General features: G+C 49.3%; 1 protein-coding gene across 1 annotated transcript; it reads right to left on the bottom strand.

Annotated features, from left to right (window-relative positions):
• Positions 1-4,593: 4,593 nt before the first annotated feature.
• J7T54_004198 (Ankyrin repeat domain-containing protein 50) lies at positions 4,594-8,643 on the bottom strand (the record flags this gene model as incomplete). The annotated part of the gene is made up of 3 exons (XM_051507863.1): positions 4,594-5,343; positions 5,441-7,578; positions 7,665-8,643. 3 exons carry the CDS (start codon positions 8,641-8,643, stop codon positions 4,594-4,596), a joined length of 3,867 nt encoding a protein of 1,288 aa, XP_051360922.1.
• Between the last annotated feature and the right edge of the window lie 10,421 nt (positions 8,644-19,064).

Below are 19,064 nucleotides of genomic sequence, written 5' to 3' on the forward strand. Positions count from 1 at the left end.
CGCTTTAGTAAGAAGGTATATAAATATTATCTTAATTATAAGCGGATAGGTAAGTAATATACCGTGAGAAGGCCACGTAAGGACTAGACTAAGGAGGAATAAATAGCCTATCTAGACTAGGAAGAGAAAGAGGACAGGCGAGTTAAGGCTTAGGTTACTACTAATATAGCCGAGGAAGCAGCCAGCGGTAGATCTATTCATAGACGAGGGATATAGGGTTTTTAGGATATAGCGGAGAGGGATACAGAGGAACAACAAGCGTTATATAAGGCATCACGCTTAAATTGAGCAGAAGGCACGCTCGGCAATAGCTTCGCCAACAGCATCTTCAACAGCATCTTCAACATCTTCAACAACAGCGTCATCTTCAACAACAGCGTCATCTTTAACAACAGCGTTATCAACAACAACGCCAGCAGCATCTTCAACAGCGTGTTCAAACATCGCCAACAGCCTTATATATTAAATTGATTCCTCGCGCTTGAGACCTTGGCCTTGGCCTGTGCTTATTATATATTACCTGCCGCCCGATTGCCTGCCTAGATTCCCCTCCTTATTCACCTCCGCGATACCCTTATATATCAGGATTACGATTAATTCAGTAACTCGGTCTAATAGTTAGAAAACGAGATCTCTTTAGCGTAGTAGTTATAGGCTAGTATATCCTCTACGCCGAAGCCAGGTGGCTAGCCCCGCCTACGTTCGTCGGATACTTAAAGAAGTTAGAGATATAGCTATTCGTAGTTACTGATTTAAGCTAGGTTATTAACTCTTAGGAGTCTTTTCTGAACTTATATTTAGCGATAGTTCTTAGTGTTAGCTTTAATCTATCTCTCCGTCGTAAGACGTGCTAGCTAGGTCTAGTAGATCTAGGTTTATATTAGAGTAAAGTAATAAGTTAATATAAAGAGCGAGGACTCGTACTTTTTTTTTTAGTTCTATTATAACTTATGCGTGTGCCGTGTTATAATACTGTAAGCGAGGGGGCCGTGATAATAATACACGCTTCTTTATATAGTTATTGCGAACGATAACGCGATACGATTGAGCCCGAATAGGAAATTCGCAGAATAAGAGGCTGTGAGTTCGAATTAAATAAAGATCTTACGATATTGTTTTTTTGATAAGAACCGCCGTTAGGGTGGAAGCTATAAGGCGTTGATATAGTGTAAGTTGATAATAGAGGTGCCGGGCTATTGTGGGACGTTGCTTACATAAGGATCTTATATGGGCACCTGGGTGCCCGCCTATGGGGCCCCGCAAACCTGCCTGACAAACAACAACTAATAAGCTTCAGAGACATGAGTTAGAGCGCCGAGTGCAAGAGATGAATGCCATGATCCCTAGTTTGCGGTCCTTCCAGTCAGATATTACCTTTCTCCTTATTGCCGGGCAGATTATTTGGACTCATTTGGTCCCAAAGGAAGACAAAAGGAAGGTTAAGCTTGAAGAGGGAAGGAGCCTACGGTCAATGCTCCAAACATACTGGATAGCTTCAGACCCTTTAGTGGAGGTGCAAGAAGGCGAATCCCGACCCGTTCAAGGTCAGCCATCCTTCAGTCTCGCCTACAGTCAACTCCTACTAGCAGCACTTCGCCAGTTTCCCCATCTTAGCTCCGAAAGACCTAAGATTGAAAGAGGCATTGAACCGCCTCTATTTTTCTTTGATCCTGCCTGTGTTTATCTATTTCAAAGGAGAGCCAGCCTGCTTGGCTTCAGAAACAAACAGATCGACGAAGGAGCAGCAACCATTGCGTCACGGTTTGAGGCGTCCTTGTCAACCCTAGAGTCGAATAGCATGGATATCGACGAGGATGAGTCGAAGTTCTTCGCCCGTGTGGATCGTCGTTGGTGTCGACCTTTCGTCCGTACCTATCGTATTATGCAAAGGGATGCTTTTCTTCCTGTCATCCTTCACAACGACACGGTTGAAATTAGCGCTCTATTCCTTTTGAGAAACCTTCTTCAAGCATTCTTAGGAAATGACCTTTGCAATTTCGAGTTTGACTCACGTCCGAAAGTTTACATCAACTCCAAGGAGTACACAACCAGACCACTACATCAATCCGAGTCACTTCCGACCCCGGCATGGAACAACTTGGGATCCTACAAACATGGCACGATCAATCACATGTCACGTTCAATTTGCTTGCAGAATGATAGCCTTGTGCGAGAATTGGACCCTGTGCCTGAAGAGACATCAGTATCTCCCAGCTGGTCTGATCGCAGAGCAGCGGCACCTTGCACGCACTCTCATGGCGGCCCCGGCGTAGGTCTCACAGACTCGGTCGTTGCCCACGACCCAGCCTCAAGTACAGAAAGAGACTACTCGACACTGGCTTGTCGGGACGCCGAGCAGATCGCAGTAAGATATACATCCAACGAAACCGATCCTCGATCCATACTGCCCACGCCTACAGCCCCCTCGGATGGGTCACATCCGGACGCCCATACACGTGAGAACAGAGCTCGTCGCTCAAGAAAAGCGCGACAACGAGCATACCGAATCAAGAAGAGAGATCATGCTATGAGTCTACAACGAAATTCCTGTGCGTCCGACAGCCTCGAATACCCAAGGACAACAGATCACACTCACTTTGAATACGGATCGAGAGACTGCGACATGTCAGACAACTCCTCCCTGCCACTTTCTACAGTGCCTTCGCCGCCGCCCACCCATAGTTTCTCGCAGCTATTCTACTATCATAACGACAGCTCATTGCCGTCTCGTTCAACAATGCCTACACAGCCTGCCTCTCATGCTAGTGTTTCTTCGCTGCAAAGTCCTTTAGCCACCCATCGGTCGACTTTACCTAGCCCTCTGGACCTGTCACAGACGGACACTGCAGACCTTTGTATGTCTTGGTCAGACTCATCTCGAATTCATGGCACAGATCTGCTTAGTCCCATCAGTGTACACAATGACGAGTATTCACGGCCCTCTCTTTCACTAGCGAGCAGTTCTGTGCCGCGTTCAATGTGTCCAACGCCGAAACCGTCCGTTGAAACTCAACGTCCTTTAGATGGCCATGGCACAGTCCCGTTTCAGCTACGCCAACAAACCGCGTCAAGGCCACATTCAGGGTGGCAGGGATTTATCGACAGTGACGACAGCCTGTCTACAATCAGTTTATAAAAACTCCTTTTTTTTCGAGCCCTAATGCCTATCATCTAGCTATACCCCCCACGTCTGCAATCTGGTCTCTATTACCAGCACCGCCCAAAGAAAAGTCGATATGGAACCATGCCTCGTCAGTGACAAGAAAGGTTGGGGAAAGAGGAGGTCATGGGTGAGATTTGGAGAGTCAAGGATAAAGTCGAAGGAACTGGTTATTATTCGTTCTTTGCCTCTACACAGCCTCATGTATCCGCTATTAAGTGCATATCATGGGAGCAATAGTGATCAGACCATACAATCGTCGTACTCAGGCTCCTCAGCGGGAATCCCCCGTCCGCAAGAACATTGCACTAGATCTCGTTAATCATGAAATTCACTATTGCGCTCTATTCGCTGCATAGTCTTCACCGCGTCTCAGCCTCCTCAATTCAATGGAAAAGTCTGCGAAATCGCTGTAGGTCAGAAATATTAGTTATTCACCGCTGGAGGCCGAAAGCGTAGGGTAACCTAGGAGAGGGAATTATACATTGCCCATAACTTATCCTATGGCCGGTGCCAACATCGAGGACCTTCTCAGGGTTCCCACTGATAGGGGGAAAAGCTTATCGTCGAGCAATATGATTAGCATGTGGTGGCTGCAAGGTGTGAGCTGAAACTGTTGGATTGTGAACTTGGTCATGAATCAGGCACAAACCCAAGATCTAGCTGTTCATTCTGTATCGTATTATTGGGGCCCCCTATCTGTTATATCAGCGATGTTAGCTCGAGCATAATTTGGCTACTACTTACTAATATTCCGTACTTCCATAGTTGTGAAAGGTGCGACCATGTAGTTCGCGATACTGGAAAATTGTGCTGGAGACGGATACCGTTGAGCTTGCGCTACTCACACAGGTTCGATCAGCTTTTCAGCTTAACCATTCCCGCTAAGCATATGAAATAATAAAACAGAAACTACCTACGTTCTAACTCCTATTGCCGAATCAGTGTCATTGTGGAATCCACCGTCTTTATCCGCTAACTGTGTATAGCCAAATTCGAAATCGGTGTCCGCTTCCCACACTCTTGACCCTTTTCAAGCCATGGAGGGCGGGTGATGACAGTGCTGGCTAAAGTGGATCACAATGTCGTGATGTCCACAACTTGGCCTGGATATTGAGCAATCGAGAATATGCAAGAATCGACGTCCTGATGACGCTCTATGAATTGTCTCGGCAACCACCGATCCAGGCCACAAGCTTGCACATCTAGGAGTCCTACGCAAACCACCGACGCACGAAACACGCAGTCTGCAATTACATCACCTTTTAGGGTCAGAGCGAGTTCATGATGAACCTTGTTGACGTCTGGCTCCACCACGGGATTAAACGTCATGTACGAACGTCTGGGTTGAAGAAGGCATTCGGGGTCCCTCCTGTATTCTCAGCCATTGAACTGAGGAGTTTTGGCGTCATGCCGTAGATCTAGAGAAACTGTCAATGCTTATTCTCCCCGAATAGAAAACGAAATCTATAGAAGTCCGAAACTACCACCGCGTCGTGTGCCAGCAGTAGCTTCTCCACAGCTTGATGGCCCTTGAAGACGGCCAACTGCAAAGCGGTGAGACCACATCCATCCTCGGCAGCCAAGTCGACACCGTTCCTTTCGATGAGCATCTCAACCACCGCCTCATGTCCTTTCGCTACGGCTGAAAAGAGTGTCTGCTGGACAATACTGCTAGCCGTAGCGGCATAGGCGTCGAGAAGCATCTTGACTACGCCTTCGTGTCCTTTTGTGGTGGCCCATGTAAGTGCTGTTCGACCAGATACGTCCACCGACTCGATATTCACTCTGCTGGAGTCGAGCAGAAGTTTGACGACAGCGTCATGTCCATTAGCCGCAGCCCATGACAGGGGCATCCGACCGGAATGGTCCAGCGTATCAACGTCTGTGTCATCCACGGCGAGAAGCAGCTTGACGACTGCTTCATGGCCGTTCTCAGCCGCCCAGGACAGTGATGTCTGCGCAAATGTATCGTCCTTGAGGCATACATCCGCCCCCTTCTCTAAGAGAAGCTTCACAATCTCGGCGTGGCCTCCATATAAGGCGGCCCGTAGAGCGTTGCCGTTGACGTCCGCCCCTTTCTCTAGGAGAAGCTTCGCAATGTCGGTATAGCATCTCGTTGAGGCAGCCCATAAAGCGTTGCCGAAGACGCCGCCCTCCGCGTTAACGTCCGCCCCCTTTCTCTAGGAGAAGCTTCGCAATATCGACATGGCCTTCGGATGAGGCGGCCCGTAGAGCGTTGCCTTTAACGTCCGCCCCCTTCTCTAGGAGCAGCCTCACAATCTCGGTATAGCCTCTCGCTGAGGCGGCCTGTAGAGCGTTGCCGTATTCGCCGCCCTCCGCGCTGACGTCCGCCCCCTTCTCTAGGAGAAGCTTCGCAATGTCGGTATAGCCTCTCGCTGAGGCAGCCCATAGAGCGTTGCCTAAGGCGCCGCCCTCCGCGTTAACGTCCGCCCCCTTCTCTAGGAGCAGCCTCACAATCTCGGTATAGCCTCTCGCTGAGGCGGCCCGTAGAGCGTTGCCGGAGATACCGCTCTCCGCGTTCACGTCCGCCCCCTTCTCTAGGAGAAGCTTCGCAATATCGACATGGCCTTCGGATGAGGCGGCCCGTAGAACGCTGCCGAAGACGCCGCCCTCCGCGTTAACGTCCGCCCCCTTCTCTAGGAGCAGCCTCACAATCTCGGCATGGCCTTCGGATGAGGCGGCCTGTAGAGCGTTGCTGTACCCGCCGCCCTCCGCGTTGACGTCCGCCCCCTCCTTCAGGAGCAGCTCTACAACCTGGGTATGGCCATTCAACGCCGCCAAGTGCAGTGGCTTTAGGTCATATCGACCACGGTATGGATACGCAGCATTCCAGAAAATTGATAACCATGTCTCGAACCGTGCCGTCTTGGCGTCATACAGCTTAAAGATGAGGCTAAGGAGGCCCTCGTCCGCGTCATCCGTATCCCGGAAATGTGCTGGCCAATTCTCCGCAGAGTACTCCAATAGTGGAAAATCTCTCGCGTCGGAATCTGCTTTTCTCATTTTGTAGCGATGATTATCTCCGATATCACGAAAAGAGAGATATTGTACGCATATTTGCGTCATGATCTGGCTGGAGAACTCCCCTCGAAGTGAATGCCTCCAGAACTTCCCAGTCGATTCTTTGACACCTTTCTTTGCAACTAGAAATTCCTTCGCCGTGTGGTGTATCAAGTAGATCCGGTTGTCGCTGATGAAAACGAAGAGGCCGCACAGCTCTCGGATATCGGATTTGACACGGTCGGTATTAAGTTCAAGCTCCTCGTGTGCTGTCGCACCCGGTGAGTCCACAGCCAGCTGGAATGCCACGTCCATTTCAATGAGTGTGAGCGGCCGTCGAGCTCCCACGATAATGTGAAGGAGGATTCGCGCATCTTCTCGTTGCTCAGGGCGAAGTCTGCCGAGAATGCTCTCGTAAGCTTGTTCGACTGTTGATGGAAGCGAGTCAATCTTTTTCATAAGTGCCGTCTTACTGCGTCTGCTCCGCTGCAACTCGTCCCAGACGAGATGCAGCCAGAGGTAGGTTCGGTTGGATATTGCTAGCAGCTTCGCTTGCAACATATCTCGGACCTCCTGGTCTGTGCGAAGCTCCTGTATCTTCTGCCGAATGACGAGGTTGATCTCCTCGCTGATGTCCGCATTGCTCTCCTCGCCGGCTAACCGAATCGACGGAAGCGCGGGGGGGACGTTGCTGAAGCCAGACTCAATATCCTGGTACGGGCGACTCGTCGCGAGAAACTTCAACGGGAACGTCCTCGTTGATGCCGACACGCGCCGGGCATAGAAGTCCGTGACTAGTCGGACGAGCTTCCGACGACCGTCTCTCTGGCATTCGTCTAGGGCGTCGAAAATGCAGATCACGGCCCCCGTAGAGTCATCCGTAGCAGCAGCCAGAAAGATACGCCACAGCTCGTCCACCTCATTCTGCAGCTTGTGGTCGTTCTTCTCAAACGCATTTGCGGCGTGGCGCAGGAGGTGGGGCAGCCGACCGAAGAGCTGGTGGAGGAGAGCGCATAGCGCCGTCGCGAGGCCGTCTTGGGCCTCGTTGTCCTTGAAGAAGAAGTAGCACACCGTATGATCGCCTGTGTTATCGAGCTCCTCGTCGATAAGAGCTTTCGCCAGCACCGACTTGCCGCAGCCAGGGTCCGCCGAGATCCAGAGGAGGTTGTCGTGCGAGCTCTGTCGCCACTTCTTGTACTGCGGGTGCTCCAGGACCCACTTGCATGTGCCCGGTACACGGTCGGGGTTGATGTTCTTGAAGTCCTCATACTGAGAGGTTTTGAAACACCGGTGGCATTCGATCTGTTTATCGTTCTCGTATCTAGTGTCTTGCTTTGTTGCGTGCTTTGAGATCGTTTCGTTAGTGGCGGCCAACAGCTCTTGGGCCACAGGGTCTGTTCCAAACGATCAGCGGAAAGCCTTGTTACACTTGACTCTAGATGCCACGGATTATCCATCCACCGGAATCACTGCAACGCACCCGAAACGAGCTGCGGTATGGCCTTATCCTGGAGCACGCGCTCGGGGGAAATGGCCGAAAGAAGCTCCTTTGCGAACGCCGCCGCCGCCGCCGCCGCATACCCCTGCCATGCCTTGTTCTTGTGTGAGTCGGAATAGTCGCAGATGCCCCGGATCGCCAGGCATGGGAAGTCCTGTATCAGCCCGGCCGCCTCCAATTCGAAGCAGAGCACCCCGAGTTCCTTGCTCAGTCGGTCTCGTGTGCGTGCATTCTTGATCACCTGATTGCCCGAGGCGATATTGCCATAGTGCACCACCGGATCGGCGTCGTCCCGAACGTCCCTTTGCACGGCTCGTGTACGATCGCATTGTTCGCACCCAGAATCACCGCCGGCGTGCTCGTATTCTGCCTGGAACAGACAGTCGTTCGACTCGCCCTGGAAGCTGAATGCCTTTTTCATTATCGGGTATTTGTTGAGAAGCTCGGACAGGAAGCCGGGGATGCGACTGCCTCTCATGAGATGGTCGGCCTGGAGTCGACCCAACGCAGCCAATAAGAGTTGAGGCGGCGTGTTGAGCGACCCAGTTCGTTCGAAGCCGTCAAGTCCGTCCTTCCCTCGGTCGTACTGGATCACGCCTCCAGTCTTCCCGTACGGCTGGCTGACGACAATGTCACCCAGCCGAATGTCATGACCTGACGATGGTGCACCGCCACCGATCCCGACCATCAGGCCGAATCGGATCGACTTGAAGGTGCGCAGCATGTCTTTGGCCACGGTAGCCGCAGGCGTCGTTCCGTAGATCCCCACTGGCAGACAGGCGATGACAACGTTGTGTTCCCCGACTTGTCCGAGGACATAGTTGTTATGGTCGCCCGACGCCTGCTCGGACAGGTTTGGGTGGATCTCGTCGAGCATTCCCTGTGCGGCGGCCATCTCCAAAGGGAGCGCACACACCCAGCCCACCGTATAATCGTTCGCATTGCACTGACTATCCGACATGGCGGGTGCGGCTTCAATTCGTGGCACAGGCAATCAATCGGTCGGTAGCAGGAGTTGGGTGGGTATCGGCTTGGGCGATTGCCGGCGGGGTAAGGCGGGTGGGCTGGAATCGTCGGCGGCAGCACAAGCAACAGCAGTCTACTGTTTCCTCTCACACCCGAGGATAGAGGTTTGTTTCGTGTACGTAGTGTGGTCGCTGGTCGGATGGGAAACGTATCGCGTCGGGACTGCGGAAGGTCTTGAGATATTTGGTGAGCCGGTAGTTGAGAGACAGACGGATCATTTGAGAGGATATTGACCTTCCTATAGGCAGTCGAAGACCGCAGCCTTATCAGGGCAGTCCTATGCATGAACGGCAGGAGTCGCGGGCCATACCATTTGGTGTTGGGTGGCTCAGCGCCTGCAGGCGCTTTCGTTGGCGTGCGTCCATTGGTGAGCGCATGCCTAGCGAGCGCCTACCAATGGTTAGTTAACACGTATGGCCGCCTTTGTCTATTTGGGTGTGCGGTCGTCGCAGGGTAGACAAGGATGCGTCATAAAGTCCTCGAGTGCTTTGGAAGCGGGCTGTTGACGGCTATTCTGGCTTGCCTGGAATAAAGCTTCGAGCAGTTCAACCGTTTCGGGGGGAACGGAGAAGGCGTCTATCGGATGGGCATGCAGGTGACTAGTCTAGTGCTCGGAGGGTTACGTACTATACCATAGCACCTGCGGTATTATTGTGCCCGCATAATAATAATAGGAATAAAGACATAAAGCGCTATATATTACTAGAGGTATAAAGATAGATTCTCCGTAAGTCTATTCCTCCCTATTCGCAAGCAGACGCCCTTTATACTAGCGTATAATACCTATATTATCTTAATATTTACGTCATTTCCTATAGAGTCTACTATCTATGTTATATTTATTATTATAGTCTTATCTAATACGGCGTAATCTCTCTACTATACTGTTTAACTTAAGCTAAATCCGCTTACGTGTCGTAGAAGGAGCTGGCCGGGCTTCCTTCCCTATGGGGCTGCGAGGAGGTAAATACTCTCCGCTCCCGGGCTATTAGGTCGAGGTTCTGAGTATAATCCTTATCCGGGGCTTTATACTTGCTCCGGTGATTATTAGGGAAGGTATAGGCGTGCGTTTATCGTTAGCTACGGTAGTAGCTTTTGCCTCAGAATTCGGCGAACTATCCGTATAAGGCTAACCCTCGTCTAGGTTTGCTTCCACCGATTGCGTCAGCAAGCTATCTCGACTTAAGCTCTCGTAGACGATGGTCCTCGGCTGGTCTAAGCTGCTCGTTAACTTAAGTTCCGGATCCCCGATAAAGCTTACGCTATAATCTATCTTATTAGTACGCTTATTATCGCTACTAACTTCTTCTTTCTAGTCGCTATTATAGGTAGAGAGAACGACCGGTTAAAGCGAAACAACGTCTAACGAGAGAGGGAGGGGCGGCGGTAACGTAGGCTTAGCCTTAGGGGTCGGAGGGAATAATATAAACTAAGATATATCGAACGAATTAATATTAGAGGCTTTAGTCTAATTTAGGCTTAAGTTAGAGTCTGGTGACCTAGACAGTTCTAGTGAGAGCAATATTTTATAACTATTAGACTTAGTACTGCTAAGCTTCGGTATATTATAACTATAAACGTTATAGAGATAGGAGCACCTTACTTCCCGGTTCGAAGATAAGAAGTCGCACTCTGCATATCGCTATAGCTATCCGTGAGCCTGCTTAAGATAGCGTATGGCGTCCGTATCTCGTTCCTAATATTGCATCCTGTCGCTAGGTGAGTAGTGCTTAGCTTGTTTACAAAGGAGACAGAATATAGGTCGAATTAAAGTATAGTGGTACGTAAGCGAACTATAGCGTTTCTAAGGTTTTTATAAGTAATGCTCGTATTAGCCCTATTCATCGGCCTTATAAAAAGCTATATAAAAATAACAGAAGCGGAGATCAGACTAGAGTGTGCCTAGGGTTTTCGTAATATCTTTCTTTCGGTAGTAATAGATATTTCTTGATCTTTATCTCTCCTGTAACCTACGGCAGAGTTAGCGAATTAAGGCGGCCTGTGAGATAGTCTTACTTTTCTATAGATTCGTTATAAAAAGGACATACCCCCTTTTCTAGCGCCTCGTTTGGGCGGTAAAAGACACCTTATTTAGTCTTTAGTAAGTTAACTATATCGTTGATAGACTCTTCCTAGCCTAGATTGTCTAGGTTGTTGCTTATGATAGCCGCGAGGCGACCCTTCTGCGGAATGAGCTTGTTCAGAGTGTTGTGGGCTAAGCCCTGTTAGAACAACTTGGTAGCTTAGATTGAGTCTATCTAACGATAAGGTAGGAAAAGAGAAAGAAAAGGGAATTTACGGTCCCCCTTTCCTATAAAGACCCTACGAGGTCTGTGCGTCCTCGTGGGCACGCGTCACGTGCCTGGGTGAACTAGGCTAGGTCTTATACCCAGCCGCTAGTAACTGGTAGAACCGTAACACTACCCCCCTACTAACTCTAGGCCAGCCTGCGGTGGCCCGTCGGGATAGCTACGGGGTGCCTTACCGCTAGGAACATATCCTGGGTTTTTATATATATTAATTCGCACTCCGGGTAGATCCGCGGTTTCTCGTAGTACCCCGCGCGGTATAGCTACGTCCTATATATATACCCGTTAGCCTCGCGAACTAAGGCTAAGGTAAAGGTAATATAAGCTAATATTAGATAAATCTAAGGGCGGCTATAATAATATCGGCCGTGGCCTTCCCTACCTGTTATTTTTCTCTCCTTTAGCCTTATTTCTCGATACCGGTATATACCTATAATAGCCCGCGGCAGCCCCGCGATACCTCTACGACCTCCCTACTAACCCTATACGTAGCGCGCTATAGTTAATCAGCCCGTCGGCCCCCGTGAGTTAATCCTGCGCGCGCGCAGTCCCTACGCGCCGCCTACGGCCACTCTAAGAGCCTTACTAACGTCGTAGATTAATTAACTCTTTATCGCCGCTACCGCCGCCGCCTCTCCCGCCCCTAGTAAGGACTTCGATACTAAAGCGACGATATATAGCTAACGTATACACGTAGTAGCTATTAGTAAGAAAGGCGCCGCCTAGGGCCCTCGTAGCTCTAAGCGCTACCGTCGCGTATATTATATAACCCCGGGGTGCGAGTTCCTAACGAGGATAGTGCTAACGCGTAGTAGTAATCCTTATCGTCTCCCCCCCCTTCTATACCGCCGCTAGGTAAGAAGTAGGCGCCCCCCGGCCGCCGCTGTAAGCTCCCGTATATACGAGTGCGAGGAAGATACGGGAACCTTACTTATACGCTCTAGATACTCTCGCTACCTCCGTGCCCTTATAGCCAACCCCTCCGCCGCGCCCTACCGTAGCGTTAAGAGTAGGTCTTCCTACGACCTCGGTGCGGTTAGTCTACTAACTCGAGTAGACTCCGGTAGTAAAAAGTACTACTATTATACTAATATTAAGCACGAGTATATCTTTATAAGTTTACTTATTTCTAAATATTCTAAACGCCAATCCCTCGCACTATTAATATATATTTTCTGTAGCTCGCTCTTAAGGCTATCCCTACCGCCCTAGAGTTTATAGCCGCCGCCGCTACTATAAAGGCCGCGGGCGCTACCCTAGGCGATAGGTCCGCTATAAGTCTGCTATATCCTTATATAGTAAATATATACTAACTAGCTAGGAAACGCGTAAATAGTCTACTATAGGCGAGCGCGCTACGCGTGCCCTACGATAGTACCCCCGGGCCGCCCCTAACGCTAACTACCGCCTTACTAGTATTAAGGCTATACTACGCTCTATCTATAAGTACCTTATAAGTTCACGTCCTTACGGTCCCCCTGCGAGTTACTAGCTAACCCGTTAGTAACTCCCTGTCGTTAAGGGTTATAATCCCCTTAACGAGGAGCCCGAGTCCGAGGAGGAGGGCGCGGCCCCTAGGGCCTAGATATAGTATAGCTGCGGTTTAGGTGCGGGGGACCCTTCGGGGCTGATTTTTATTCTTTAATTCTTTAAGAAAAAGTTTAGCGTGCGGTCTCCCTACGGTAGCCCGGCGGATCGGCTGCGGCCGTGTGGCCTTAAATAGAGTTCCTCCCCCCCCGCCTATAAGTTGACTAAAAATATCGTAAAATTAGCTATATTTAGAGCGGAAAGTCTACGTAGCTATTACGATCTCGCTACGCTCTAGTCGGGACCGTTATGAAATTCTATAGATCCGTGAATTTCTTCGAATTCGTCGAGCGCGGCCGTATCCGTAATATTCGATAGCGGTTCCTAGGTTAGCTTAGAATAGCCTTTCTACTTTATAAGGCACTCCCTCCGTAGCCCGCGGCCTCGCCGCTTACTTCGTGCGTATAGGATATATTCGACTAGCTATTCTTATTATTTATTAATTATAATCGCAGGTTAGGTATCGTTAGTCTACTAACCGGCTACTAAGTCTAGGCCCGCCCGCCGTAGCTAGTCGACGTAGAAACGCGGATAAATCGCAGAGGGAACGCTTAGTTCGACTACTAGAGGGCTAATAACCTTAGTAACTTTATACTTATAATATAGAGCGTCGAGCTTCTTGCTCGGCCTTATAATATAATAGTTCGCTATTTTCAGCCACACCTTATCGCTAACCTCGAACCGTTCGGCCGGTCGTCGATACGAGTTAGCTATGTCCTTAGCGCGTTATTATACGGCGGCGATAGCTATTTATATAAAGTCCGTCACCCTACCTAACCGGGAGATAAAGTCCTTTATAGCGAGTTCGGGGGAACTCCGCACCTCGTTCGCCTCGTTATCTAGTACTTAAATCGCCGAGGGTTCCTAACCGTATTCGTAGAAGAAAGGGCTGACCGTTATAGCGGCGTTCTTCCTACTATTAAGCGCTAATATCGCTACGGGCAGCTAATCCGACTAGTTCGATTAGGCCTAATCGATATAGTAACGAAGGTATGCCTAAATCTCTTAGTTATTCCTCTCCGAAATCCTATCTATCTAAGGATAGTAGGCGGTACTTAGATACTACGTTACCCTTATAAGTTAGCAGAGACTCTTCTAGAATCTTCCCGTCTAGTTCGTCCCTCTATCGCTAACGATAGACACTAGTATTCCGTAGTAACGGTAGTAGTATATAAGGAAACACTACGCGTATACCTCGGTAGTTATATTACTTATCGCTTCGAGCGTGACCGCTTTCGTTAGTCTATCCGTAATCACCTAGAGGTATTATACCTTATCCGACCCCGACTTTAATAAGCTCGTAATAAAGTCTATTATAAGGTCGCTACGGGGTCGCTCTAGGATAGGTAAGGGTTTAAAGAGACCCTATTTTATTTCCCTCTAGATATAGTTCCGGCCGTAAGTATCGCACGCTATAACAAACCTACGTACTAGCTTCGTTATCCCTAGCTAGAAGAACTTCCTCGCTACCGCTTCGTAGGTTATATCCCGTCCTAGGTAGCCGACCGACGGGGCTTCGTAAATCTTCTATATTACTTATCCGCGTAGCTTATCTATATCGTCCTCGCTGTCTCTAGTAGCGCCCCTAGGGACCTAGATCTTATCCCGGAATAATAATCGCCGGCTAGAGTTAATCTAGTATTCTACGATTTAGACCTTAAGCGATAGGCGAGCGGGGAGGCGGCGTTCTCTATATAACACCGACCGGTGCACGGTCTAATAGACCTTATCCTAGCGAACGGTTTCGTCCTAAAGGTTCGCTAAAGCCTCGTCGGTAGAGAAGATATCCACCCCCTCTAGGAGCGGCAAGGGGCCGGCGTCTTAGCTACTCCCTAGCGTTCATAGGAGCGGGTTATTATAAGGGGAACTCTTAGGGAATATTTCTCGGAAGCGGCTAAGTATACGAGGGTTATCCTCTCCCGCGGGGATGTCTTATTCGCGGCGACTTAGTGTATCGGGCGTAGCGGCCTCGTACCCCAGGCGGTAACGTAGTTAGAAGTTATATTCCTATAACTCTATAGCCTAGCGTACCTATCTTTTATTAAGCTATCGCTTTATAAGGAAGTATATAAGGTTCTTATAGTCCGTGAGGATCGTAAATAACTCGTAGCTTCTTAGCTCCGCCCTCCACGCTCTTAAGCTATATATAATAGCTAGGAGTTCCTTATTATAAATCTCGTAGTTATATTCGGCTAGCGATAGCTTCTTCGAGGTATATATAATAGCGTGGCGGTTCCCTTACGAATCTAGCTAGGTTAAGGTCGCTCCTATTACCTAGCCTAACGAGTCGGTTTCTAGCCAGGTCTCTCGCTTAAGGTCGAAGTATTATAGAACCAGCGCTTCGTAGAGCCTACGCTTTAATTCCGAGAACGCTATATCTTCTTCCTTTAACTAGATAAAGGGGACCCGTTTCCTCGTAAGTATTACTAACGGGAGCGCCACGTTAGAGAAGTAATCTATAAAGCCGCGGTAATAGTTTATAAAGCCTAAGAAGCTTTATACTCCCTTTATTATAATAAGAGTATCCTATTCGTATATAGCTCGTAGCTTCTCCGGGTCGTACGACACTCCCTTCTCGGCCTTAACTATATAACCGAGGTAGTTCACCTTCTTTACGGCAAACGCACTCTTCTTAAGGTCGAGTAATAGTCCCGCGGTAGCGAGCGCCTTAAGTACCGCCGTACTTTCGTAAGGTAGTCGCTTCTTGACTTATTCGAGTAGATTAAGATATTATCGATATACGCGGTTATAAAGTCCCCTAGGAACTCTCGGAGGACGCTATTAATCCGCCGTTAGAACGTAGCGGGGGCGCCGCTCAGCCCGAACGGGTAAACAATCTATTTAAATAACCTATACCTCGTCCGGAACGCGGTCTTCTCCTCGTGACCCGGGGCTATCCTAATCTTATAGAAAGCGGCTACTATATTAAGCTTCGTGAACTACTTCGCCGCGGATAAGCTATAGAGTATCTCTAAGATTAGTAGGAGTAAGTATCTATCTCTCTTCGTGATCGCGTTTAGGGCTCGGTAATCGCAGTAAAACCGTAGCCCGTTACCTAGCTTCTTTACGAAGAGCACTAGGGCCGACGCGGGGGAGCTACTAACTCGCACGAATCCCTTATTAAGTAAGTCCTTTAGTACCTTCCGTAGCACTAAGAGTTCCTCCCTTAATATCTTATATAAGGGTCCCCACGGTAGTGGCGCCTCGTTGCCGCTGCTATCTCGCACTAGGTATACTTCGTGGTCCACTCTTAGTTAGTGAGGGGGTAGTTCTATTACGTAATCCGGCGAGAATAGCTTCAGGAAGTCTCGTAGGATATCAGCCGGCACGAAGTCCCTAGGATCTACCGGCGTCTTCGGTACGAGTATGTCTTCTACGTCCTTTAGCGAGATCGCGCCGATAGCAGGATCCTTTAGTTCACGGCGTCGTTCTCGCCGATATTCCGCTACGAAGACACTCCTTAATACGAGCTTCGTTAGTCGTACTACCTATACCCTACGGGGTTCTTATTCCCCGACTAGGCGGACTGCCAGCCCTACACGACCGTGCTAGAGCTGCTTCTTCCCTGCGTTATAGCTGGTCTTATTACGTGCTATCCACGGGTTACCTAAGAACAAGTCTTAGCTAAGACCCGGCACTACGTAAGCAAAAACCTCTTCTTCGGAGCCGTAGATTTCTACCGTTAATATTACGACCCCGCTACTTCTTCCTTACTTAATCTCCTTAGAATATCCCTTTAAGGGGCGGGAACGCTCTTTTACTAGCGGGAGGCTAAGTCTCGTTATAAGGTCTTCGCTCACGACTATATAGTAGTAATAGCTAGAATCTATTAAGGCTTTCGTAGCGAGTACGCTATTTATTCGTACCTATATATTTAATAAAAAACCACTTAATAGACTCTTAAACCTCTTCTAACGAGTAATCTTAGCTCTCGTAGGCCCCGACGCCTGACTTTATTTCGGGGCTATATTTTTCCCGCCGTAATATCCGGCTCTTCGTCGTCCTCGCTATCGCTACGAGCCTCTTACGAGACCTCTGCCACCCTTAGAGACAGACACTCCTGTTTAACGTAGCCTTCCTAGCCGTAAGACTAGCATATAATTAGTTTTCGCGCCCGGCCCTCGGAGGCGCGGCCACCCCGCTATAATAAGCGGTTAACGCCGCCTATTCGGATATCGCCGTCGCTATCCTTAGGGGTATACGTATAGTTTATTTCGGGTGCGGTCCTTCTACGAGGGAACTACGTCCTCGCGGCCTTATCGGCACTCTCGAGCCTCCACGCGACCCCTTACACCCTAGTAACCCAGGCGCTATAGTCCTCCGGGAGGTCCATAGGGATAAGTACGGTGCGGAGTTACTAACTTATCGCACCCGACAGGAAGGCGAGGCGGGTACTATCGGTCTAGAGGCCGCCGCCGGCTTCCGCTAGAATACGCTCGAACTTAGGCAGGAAGGCCGCGAAGGACTATATCTCGCTTTATATAAGGTTACGTAGAGTCTCCGTAGCGCGTGCGCTCTAGTTCGGATCCGCGTAGCACCGATCGAGGTAGGCTAAGAACTTATAGGGGTCCTAGTCGGCTTATTCCCCTACCTCGTAGTAGGCCCGTATAACACGCTACGCGTTAGTATCTAGGCAGCTATTCACGAGGTACTAGCGTTCTCGCTACGAGTTAAAATAGTTCTAGTCTAGCTCGAGCTTATCCTTTATCTAGACTCTCTAGAGGTCGTAGTCCTTAGTATTACCTCAGGGGGTTCGGCAGTAGCTTCCTCGCAAGGCGGCCGCTAGGTCTTCGCTTAGGAGGCGCCTCGATCGGAATATTAGCCTAAGTTACCTCGTCGGGCACCGCGTCGATAACAACAAAGGGGACGGGTATAGGCTATTCAAGCGTATCTTATTCGGGAGCCTGCGAAGGGGCAGGCGTTACGAGCCTACTATAAAGAAGCTATAAAAGCTCTACGATCTACTCTTATATCGGTCGGAGCGAGGTATTTACTTACTCGGCCACCTATATAATCACCTACGGGGGGATATCGAATATTTATTCGTCGGATATTATAGCTCGTGCTATACGAATACGCTACGTCGTTAGATAGATCGTTAGATATATTATAGGCTAAGCCCTATTAGAATAACTTAGTAGCTTAGATTAAGTCTATCTAACGATAAGGTAGGAAAAGAGAAAGAAAAGGGAATTTACGGTCCCCCTTTCCTATAAAGACCCTACGAGGTCTGTGCGTCCTCGTGGGCACGCGTCACGTGCCTGGGTGAACTAGGCTGGGTCTTGTACCCAGCCGCCAGCAACTGGTAGAACCGTAACACAGAGGATCCGAGCAGTCGGCGGCGAACGAGTGACTCTCGACTTCTAGCCGCTGCTTCCGTAAGCGTTCCCACTCTTCTAGCCGATATGCCGCCAAGGCTTTTTTTTTAAGGCGCTTAAGTGCATTTAGTCGGGCTTGCTTCGCCTTACTCCTGGCATCCTTATCCACCGCCTTCTGTATCTCTTTATCATGCTCTATGATTTCTGGAAGATATACTAGTTTTGTTTTCTTCGCAATCGGAAGGTGCGTTGGAAGGCCTGGCTGCTAAAACTAACTGAGGCCCTGGAAGTAGTCTACTGTAGAGTGGTCGGGCTGCTCCCGCATAAATACGGCAAACCCGTCGTAAGATGAAATAGAGGCGATATAGCTTTGACTAAAGACGCGTGGATCCGCTTGTAGGAGATGTTGAGACCTCTGTGTCTCGGTGTAACGCTCTGTCGATAGTTAGTAAGGCATATGCGGGCTAGGGGCAATCGCACTATCTAGCTGCTTTCCAAGCTCCCTTCGTATCATGTGTAACGAGGGGCGAGCATAACTGTACTCAGCTATCAAGAGCTTTCCAAGTATCTGCTTGAATATGTAGCCGCTCATGGGTTTCGTGTGATCAATAACTCCTCTCCGGTTAATCTCCTTGCAGACAGGAAGATCTTTAATATCGTTATTCCACTCGATAGGTCCCTCGCCATTCCCTTTTAGTATCTGCAGGAACTGTTCGCGATTTAAGGCGTTATCTGCGATGGCGAGACTTAAAAGGAAAGCCACAGCGTTGTACCGAATTAGATAATGTTCTCTGCCTATCACTCCGTACCTTTACACGGATTAGTCACTATAACGCGATATTCGAAATGTGCTTACTTCTTGTTCTCCGGATCCTTGTTGTTCTTGATATGGCGCTGGTTAAGCTTGAAGATGAATTCACGTTTGCCGTCGTCTGTACGATTAAGGATAAGTGTGATATCCTTTCGAGTTAGACTCGGGGTTCAGAAGCTTGAAGAGGAGCTCTTACTTTGTATAGAATTCCTTTTTTAAGGAGGGCACCTTGGCGAGATCCACTACGGCAAAATAACAGCAGAAGAAAGTAAAACTGGATCCTATGCCTCTCGTGGATGAATCCTAGGTCCGTTCGAGTCCATAAAGCTTT

This window comes from Emericellopsis cladophorae (assembly GCF_022114955.1).
Source record: "Emericellopsis cladophorae strain MUM 19.33 chromosome Unknown NODE_37_length_229796_cov_116_624128, whole genome shotgun sequence".
Classification (NCBI taxonomy): domain Eukaryota; kingdom Fungi; phylum Ascomycota; class Sordariomycetes; order Hypocreales; family Bionectriaceae; genus Emericellopsis; species Emericellopsis cladophorae.